The sequence below is a fragment of the Callospermophilus lateralis genome, unplaced genomic scaffold, assembly GCF_048772815.1.
Source record: "Callospermophilus lateralis isolate mCalLat2 unplaced genomic scaffold, mCalLat2.hap1 Scaffold_6355, whole genome shotgun sequence".
NCBI classification, from domain to species: Eukaryota; Metazoa; Chordata; class Mammalia; order Rodentia; family Sciuridae; genus Callospermophilus; species Callospermophilus lateralis.
In genome coordinates this window covers 89,680-98,428 of record NW_027514743.1, presented here as the reverse complement: position 1 = coordinate 98,428, position 8,749 = coordinate 89,680, and the positions used below count along the sequence as shown (strand labels likewise).

Here is an 8,749-nt window from a genome sequence, read left to right as displayed (position 1 = left end):
TGTGAGCCTGCCTGGGTGAGCCCGTGGACCCCCAGTTGCAAGCCGGAGCTCTTCTGCAGTAGGGGAGGTGCACAGTGTCCCGCTGCCCAGGGCAGCCCTGTGCGAGGGGAGAACCCAGGAGGGCTGGGGAGCCGAATGGTCGTCCCTAAGGGGAAGGCTCAGCGATGCCTGGCGGGGCGCTGGCCGCGACCTCCGGGGTCTCTACGGAAGCGAGGTCCCAGGGGCTGCTGCTTCTCCCACTCTAATGCAGAGTGCACTGGCGACTCCTGCAACTGCTACCTTGGCTCTGCAGGACACAGCAGGTGACATGCCACCGCCTGGGGCTCTGTTGATTTGGGGAAGCACAGAGGGAGGGACCAGGGAGGGAAGGGAGGAAGGGAATCGCCGCCCCCACCTGCTGGGGGCTGAGGAGCACGTGAGCCGCCCAAGTATGGGAGCCCTGGCCTGCTGGGCCTCCTGGTGCTGTCCAGGAAGGGCCCTGTGAACTGAGTCCCACGGAGCGCAGGGGTCTCACAGCAATCCAATTAACAGGAGCATTGAGAAGTGAGCCCTTCTGGGGCAGAGGTCTCCTGGGCGGAGAGGCCAGGGTGTGTGCTCCGGAGCCAGCCACCTGCAGATCGCACCCACCCCAGCCTCTGAGCCCGGCCCACCTGGACAGTGGCTCAGCTTAGCAGCCCCTGCTTCCCAGGCTGTAGGTGGGGGGCCTGGAAGGTGGGCACACTGTGCCACCAGAGGAAAAGGGGGACTCCTGGAACCTTGCCAGGGGGTGCCTCTTCAAGTGATGGGGCACCTGCACGTTCTGTCGACCTCTCGGGTCATGCAGAGTGACTGGAGGCACAGAGGAGCCAGGAGGGGCGTGGGCTCGGCCGGCTCCCTCTGCATCCCCTTGTCTGCCTGGGTGAGGCTTCATGAGCAGAAGAGGGCTGTCCTTGAGACCACAGGATGTCACACACCCGGGAGCGCCCAGCCTGCACGGTCCAGCAGCCCTCACCTCATGACCAGGAGAATGGGACAGAGAACAGGGCACTCACAGCCCTGTCCTCCTCCCAGGCCATGGCGTCCCCCAGGATCGAGGCTGTCATCCAGGAGAGGCACAGGATGGGGGAGTGTCCCATGTGGGAAGAGGACACCGGGCAGCTGGTGTTTGCGGACATCAACACCAGGACTGTGTGTTGGTGGAACCCACTCTCTGGGGAGGTGCAGACAGGGGGCTTAAGTGGAACTGGGGCCTGCAGATGGTGGAACAAAGGAAGTGGGCCTGGGGGACTGCAGAGGGTGGGACAAAGGAAGTGGGTCTGAGAGGTGGAGACTTTGGGCCAGAGGAAGTGGGCCTGGGGCCTGCAGAACATGGGCCTGAGGAAGTATGGGTCCCCTGGAGATCCAGGTGCTCCTGGGAAGGGAGCTGTGAGACCATCCTATGTGCCCAGGGCCCCGTGTCCCCTGAAGTCCTGGGGATCGTTTAGCTTTGAAGCTGTCCTGCCTGCTTGTGGACCCATGTCCCTGAGGTCCTAGGGCTCGTTGGTACCTTTGCCACAGGTGTCCAGCATCACTCGTGGCCTGAGGGTTGCAGGGGCCCAGCCGGGGCACCTGCTTCTTCAGCACCTGTCCCCCTGCTCCAGAGCCCCTGAAGTGTGGGCTGTCACACCCTGGGCACAGGACAGACCATGGGGTGGGAAGTCCTGGTGTATAGCTATAGTTGGAAGGACCAAAGCCGGGCTTGCTGTCATCCAGGTTAAATCCTGGAAACACTGACATCCTCCTGGCTGCTGTGTGGAGCCCGCACCTGGCTCTGACCCCAGGTTATGCCACACATGCACCTGTCCTGACTCAGGAGCTAGGGTGGGGGTGACTGTGCATTTTCCAGGCTCATGTGTGTGCGTGGACCCAGTCCACCCGTGTGGACTGCTGACCCCTGTGGATTCACACACCTGGGAGGTACCTGTGTGTCTGAGAGGCTTGCACACCTGTGTGGATGACAACCCCTGTGGATTCACACACCTGGGAGGTACCTGTGTGTCTGTGGGGCTTGCACACTTGTGTGGCTGATGACCCCTGTGGATTCACACACCTGGGAGGTGTGTGTCAGAGGGCTTGCACACCTGTGTGGACTGCTGACCCCTGTGGATACACACACCTGGGAGGTACCTGTGTGTCTGTGGGGCTTGCACACCTGTGTGGATGACGACCCCTGTGGGTTTTCTGAGGAGCAGAAGCAGCACTCTGGGAGCATCCCCCACTCACCCTCCCCCTCCCCAAGGGCAGGTGCCACTGTCCCCCTTGCAGATCAGGGCTGGCCCCAAGTCTGTATCTGGCCTCAGGCGCCCTCCTGTGGAGCCTGCCCCAGGAGGGCTCAGGGGCACCCGCGGCTCTCACACTGGCACTGAGGAGAGGCCAGCACTCTCCACTCCTGCAGTCCTGGTGGCCCTGCAGGCAGGCTGGGCAGCCTCCAGTCCTATCTGGAGGCCCTGTGGTGGCCATCGTGGGGAGGGGGTGCAGAGAGGTGGTCCTCGCAGGCCCAGCAGGACTGGTCCTGTGCTGAGATGTGCTCTGTGCCCTGATGGTGCCTCCTGGCGGGAGCCCCGTGGGTGGAGTCTCCTGGAGAAGCAGCAGCTGGGCCACCCTGCTGTCCTCTGTCCTCCCAGGAGACCCTGTTGGCTGTGTGGCTCTGCACCGAGAGGGCAGCTACGTGGTGGCCTCTGGCACCTGCCTTGGCCTCCTGGACTGGGAGAAGGGGCAGGTGGAGTGGGCGGCCTGGTTGGACCAGGACAAGCCCCACAACAGATTCAACGACGGGAAGGTGGACCCTGCCGGGAGGTTTTTGGCAGGTGGGCTGCTGAAAGGACTGGCCCAGGCCACCTGCAGAGCCTCCCGTCATGGCGGGTGCCGGCTGGGTGGGGACCTCAGGAGCCCTCCCCAGGCTGCTGACAAGCGGCCCCCAAGGCCATGCAGGTGCTGGGCAGCCCACAGGTTCCCTCCCGCTCCAAAGGCCATGGCTTCCATGTCATTCTTCCCAGATCCCTGCCCAGAGAGGACCCTGGGAGGGTCGAAGCAGCCAGGGTGGGGCAGTGGCCAGAGGCCATTCACCTGCGGCTGAGGGCCCTGCACCTCTGCCTGAGCAGGACTCTTCCCAGTGGAACATCCCTGGGGTGCCCCCTTCGCCCAGCACAGAGGCTCACTCACAGATGCCGCCTGAGGGCCATCCTGCCTGCTGTCCCCCGACTAGGGTGACCACAGCTCTCTGCACAGCGGGTCTGTGTGGGGTGGGCAGAACAGGGTGGGGTGCTGACCACTGACCTTCCACTCTCTCCAAGCACCATGCCAGAGGCGTCCGCCCCAGGAGTGTGGGAGCCGGGGCAGGGCTCCCTGTACACACTTTATGCTGACCGCTCCGTGGTCAGACAGCTGGACCAGCTGGGCATCCCCAACGGGCTGGACTGGTCCCTGGACCATCACACTCTCTACCACGTGGACGGCCTGGACTACTCTGTACGGTTCTATGACTACGACGTGCAGACAGGAGGCCTGGGTAGGGGCCACCGTTTCTAGCCCCCCACGCCCTCCCCAGAGGAAGGCCTCCGTGGCCAGCCCCCACACCCTCCCTGGATGGGGCCACCGTGACCAGCCCCCCCCCACACCCTCCCTGGGGTAGGAGCCTCCGTGGTCAGCCCTCACACCCTCTATGGGTGGGGCCACCATGGCCAGCCCCCATGCCCTACCTGGGCGGGGCCTCCCTGGCCAGCCCAGCACGCCCTCCCTCAGGTATGGGCCTCTGTGGCCAGCCCCCCATACCCTCACTGGGGTAGGAGCCTCCATGGCCAGCTCCCCACATCCTCCCTGAAGTATGGGCCTCCATGGCCAGCCCCATAAGCCCTCACTGGGCGGGACCAACCATGGCCAGCCCCCCATGCCCTTCTCGGGGAGGGCCTTTTATGGCCAGCCCCCCACACCCTCCTGAGTCCCCTCCTGGGGTCCCAGATGCACCACGGGGTCTGTCACTCCCTCACGTTGTTGAGGCCACACTATGTCACCCCCTGGTCTGGGCAGTGAGGGGCCACGCGCCTCTGTCTGTCCTGCCGCAGCAAACCCACGACTGGTGTGCCAGCTGGAGCCAGAGCAAGGCATGCCAGATGGGCTGTTCATGGACACCACGGGGACACTCTGGATGGCCTGCATTGATGGAGGCAGGGTGATCCGCATGGACGCCGAGACAGGTGTGTGCACAGGGCCGTCGGTCAAGGAGGGGCCATGGGGTGCTCTGTGCCACGGTGTTCAGGGTCCAGGAGTGGGACCACTTGCTTGTCCAGCTACAGGGCGACCTGTGCAGATGGGCAGTGCAGGGAACACAGGGGCTGATGTAGAAAATGACCACAAACCAGCGGTTGAAAACTACAAGACCTTGTCCTCTCCCACCCTGGAGGGCAGAGGCTGGACCAGGGTCACAGGCTGAGCTCCCTGCACAGGCTCCAGGGGGCTCCTCCTGCCTCTCCAGCTCCTGGGCTCCAGGTGGCCCTGGGCTGGTGGCCCCTCCCTGCAGTCTCTGCCTCTGTCTCCACGGGGCTCCTCCTCTGGGTCTGTGTCCCCTCCTCTGTCTCTTGGGAGGACACGGCCATTGCATGAGGGCCACCTGACCCAGGAGGAGCCCATCTCAGACCCTTCACTAACGACCTCTGCAGAGACCTGTTCCCACACCAGGTCCCACTCACAGGTTCTGGGGTGCAAATGTGGACAGGACCCACCTCTTACCATGGTGTCCAGTTCCCTCCATGAGCTCCAGAGAGGCTCCTCCTGCCTCTCCAGCTCCTGGGCTCCAGGTGGCCCCTCACTCCAGTCTCTGCCTCTGTCTCCACGGGGCTCCTCCTCTGGGTCTGTGTCCCCTCCTCTGTCTCTTGGGAGGACATGGCCATTGCATGAGGGCCCCCTGACCCAGGAGGAGCCCATCTCAGGACCCTTCACTAACGACCTCTGCAGAGACCCTGTTCCCACACCAGGTCCCACTCACAGGTTCTGGGGTTCAAATGTGGACAGGACCAACCTCTTACAATGTGTTCAGCTCCCTCCAGGAGACTGGCCTCTCCAGCTCCTGGGCTCCAGGTGGCCCTGCTGACCCCTGCAGTCCATGAGGAAGGGCAGACTTGGGGATCAAGTGCTGCAGGTGCCAGGGAGAACCAGCCGGCTCAGGGCCCCACTGGGGAGTGGGCACAGTCAGGCCACCTGGGGTCCAGCAGCAGATGGGTGGCTGGGCTTCAGGGATGTACCTGAGCTTTACTCACAGGGACGCGGCTGTGCAACCTGGAGATGCCAGTGTCCAGGGTGACGTCCTGCTGTTTCGGAGGGGCTGACTACTCCGACCTGTACGTGACCTCTGCAGCGGACAGCCTGAGTCCAGAGCAGCTGTTGCGGGAGCCGCAGGCAGGACACGTCTTCAAGGTCAGTGGGGTGTCCCTGCCAGGGTCAGCTTGGCTCCTGGCCATGTCTGCTCGGCCAGGTGTAACGCATCTTGACCTAGGGGACTGGAGCGGGCTTGGCAGCATCCATGGGGACATCTGTCCACCTGGAAAACAGCCCTCCCAAGGCCCCATGTGCCCTGCTGTACACAGAGATATTTACGGGAGGTTTAGGAAGCTGGTGTGGCTGGCACTGCCGTGGCTGGTGCTGCCGGGAAACTTAGCTGTGCCTAGGGACTCACCTCCACCCTCTCCTCCCGCAGGTCCTGGGCCTGGGGGTGAGAGGCCTTGCATCCTGCCACTTCTCTGGCTGAGGAACCCCACCGTCCAATGCAGCTTGAGCCAGGCCTCCGTCCCTGGGGTCAGGCCAGGCTCGGCTCTGGCAGGGCACTCCCTGCCTGACCACTGTTCACAGCTGATAATAAATGTGGCCACCTCAACGTCATCTGTGCAGCTGCTGCCCTGGGATGTGCCCCCCCCCAGGACTGCCCCATGCTATGTCCAGTGTCACCCAGCTTCAGCTTGTAATGCCCCTGTGTGTTCAAGGTCCCCACAAGTCACCTGCATTCCCCAGAACATGTGGCCACACTGGTATCTCTGAGGTTGGCCTCTCTGCCTCCACTTGGTGCTGGGTCACTGAGAGCTGGAACCTGAGCATGGGCTGTAGCTGTGCTGGACGTGCACAAGTCCATCAGCCAGGGATCGAGCTGGACATCAGTTGCCTTCACAGCACTGGGCGCCCAGCGCCTCTACTTCCAAACAGCCCATTTAACCCTGGAAGGCACCTGCACTCCAGCAGTACCCAGTCCCCTGCCCAGCCCCATCACCTGCCCACTGCCTGTGTCTCGATGGCCTGATGTGGATAGGTCCTGCCCATGGAATCCACACTATGTGACCCTCTGTGTCAGCTTCTCTCACCGAGCCCCAGGTCTCAAGGTCCGTCCCACTTGTAGCATGTGTCAGAGCTGAAGTCCTTTTCAGGACTGAGTAATATTCCATCATGTGGATGGACTCATCCTGTTCCCCATTCCTCCTCAGTGGACAACTGGGTCACTTCTCCTTTCTGACCCTTGTGCATGGTGCTGCTGTGAATGTTCACACACAAGTTTTCATTCCAGCGTCTGTTTCTGGGTCTTCAGGAACGTACCTAGGCTGGAGGTAATGTGGAATGTGAACTCCCTGCATAACCCCAAGAGGCCCCTGCGCACTGTGCCTGCACAGGGGCTCCACGCTGCCCTCCTCAAATGCACATGCTAAGAGTGACGTAGAACGTTGAGTTCCCGACTCCAGAGGGCTCAGCACAGAGCTCCTGGAGGTCCCCACACAGGTGGCCTGCAGCTGCACACGGCTCTGCTTGCCAGCTGCTGGGAGTCTCTGTCTTGGGGTCCCCGTGGTCATGGTGGCAGAGTGCAGCTTGTGCTGTGGGCAGGGGCAGGCAGTGCTGTGAACAGGAAGGCCGTCCTGGGGCTCGAGCCTCCATCCTGGGAGTGAGGCCTGTGTGGAGTTGGTCCTGGCCTAGTGGTCAGTCCTGGAGAGGGGCAGCTGGCCTGGGAAGAGGGAGAGACCAGGTCTCAGGTGCAGCCCCTGATACAGGGTGCTGAGGGGCCAGGCGGGGACCTTAGGGAGGCCAAGCAGGGGCCCAGGAAGTGGGCATCCTCCTGCTGACCACCACTGTCCGCTCAGGGGCTGGGAGTCCAGGAGGCAACTGTGTGGGAGACCAACTTTGACGTGACTGAGTCACACTCCCCCGCTGGGTGCTGAGGCGCTCAGTCACAGAAATGTGGCAGAGCTTTCCCCACCTTCTTGGGTTTGAGGATCGGTGTCTGGGGCATGGATTTGTCTTGCTACAGCCCATGGGTGGACCTACACTCACCTGTTCCTTTGTGATATAACCCTTGCCCTGTTTAGGGTAGAATCTTACATGGAAGTGCCTTGTGGGTCCCCTTCTCTTAATGTGTCCTTGGGTGTGGCCTACCCAGGTGTCAGTCAACCTGCTGACAGTGGACATCATGAAGATAGACTCAGCCCCCTGAAACCTGACCCCTTGCCTCATTTGAATAGCTTCTCCTCAATAAAAGGGGTCAGTGCATGCTCTTTCTCTCTCTTCCTGAGGACCCTTAAGGTCAGAGGAGCCGTCACAACGACCCCAAAGAAAAAGGTATTTGTATCTCTTGTGTGGTCATTTTGCACAGCCCAGTCAGCCCAGTTTACCTGGAGTGGCCCCTGAGCCTTTTAGTTGCAAGAAGAGAAACCTGGCACATGATTTTGGAAATTCAAATGGAAATGAAACCCATTAAACACTATTTGTCAAAAAGTGGTGATTTAACAAGCTTTGAAAACTATATTCAGTGAAATGAAAGTATATGCAAACCAAAATTTCCACAAAAATTGACTCATAATCATCCATAACTAAAATTTGAAAAAAAAATTAAAGAGAAACAGAAGAAAATCCATGTAATCTTTGTGATACTGTGTGTGTGTGTGTGTGTGTGTGTGTGTGTGTGTGTGTGTGTTCTGGAACTGGGGACCAAATGCAGGGCAGCACACATGGTGGACAACCTCAGCTACATACAACCTCAGCTACAATACTCAGCTACATTCCTAGCCCTTGGTGATGAGTTTTAACACACAATACTAAAAGTAAATTGGCAGAAGAAAATACTGATAGCATGGACTTTATAAAATCAAATTTTTACCAAGTGTGGTGTTGCATGCCAAGAATCCTAATTACTCAAAAGGATGAGGCAGGGGGGCTGGGGATGTGGCTCAAGCGGTAGCACACTCACCTGGCATGCGTGCGGCCCAGGTTCAATCCTCAACACCACATACAAACAAAGATGTTGTGTCCGACGAAAACTAAAAAAATCAATATTAAAAAATTCTCTCTCTCTCTCTCTTTAAAAAAAAGGCTGAGGCAGGGAGATTGCAAATTCAAGGCCAGCCTGGGAGATTTTTAAAGGGATGGGGTATAGCTCAGTGGTAGAGCACCTGCCTGGCATATGTGAGGCCCTGGGTTCAATCCCCAGCATCACATGAAAAAATTAAATTGTATACTCTGTGAAAGACAGAACAAAAAGAAAAGCTATAGACTGAGATAAATTATTTACAACATGCAATTCTCTTGTGCAGAAACCTCTTGTGAAGAAGCATACCACATAACTAAGGCAGACAAGGCCATCGAGGAGGTGCAGCTAACTCCCTGTTCCTTAAGTGTGGGCCCTCTATAATGACTTCCTCCAGAAACACATACAATAGGGACATGCAGAGAACAGTAACTCCACAGTCAGAAACTTGAAAGGCACTCC

The 8,749-nt window shown here is 59.6% G+C and overlaps 1 protein-coding gene across 1 annotated transcript; it reads left to right on the top strand.

Annotated features, from left to right (window-relative positions):
• The first annotated feature begins 1,053 nt into the window (after window positions 1-1,053).
• LOC143405810 (regucalcin-like) lies at window positions 1,054-5,780 on the top strand. The gene is made up of 6 exons (XM_076864095.2): window positions 1,054-1,252; window positions 2,643-2,829; window positions 3,312-3,526; window positions 4,080-4,211; window positions 5,273-5,427; window positions 5,708-5,780. Exons 1-6 carry the CDS (start codon window positions 1,054-1,056, stop codon window positions 5,756-5,758), a joined length of 939 nt encoding a protein of 312 aa, XP_076720210.2. The 3' UTR covers window positions 5,759-5,780.
• Window positions 5,781-8,749: the final 2,969 nt, after the last annotated feature.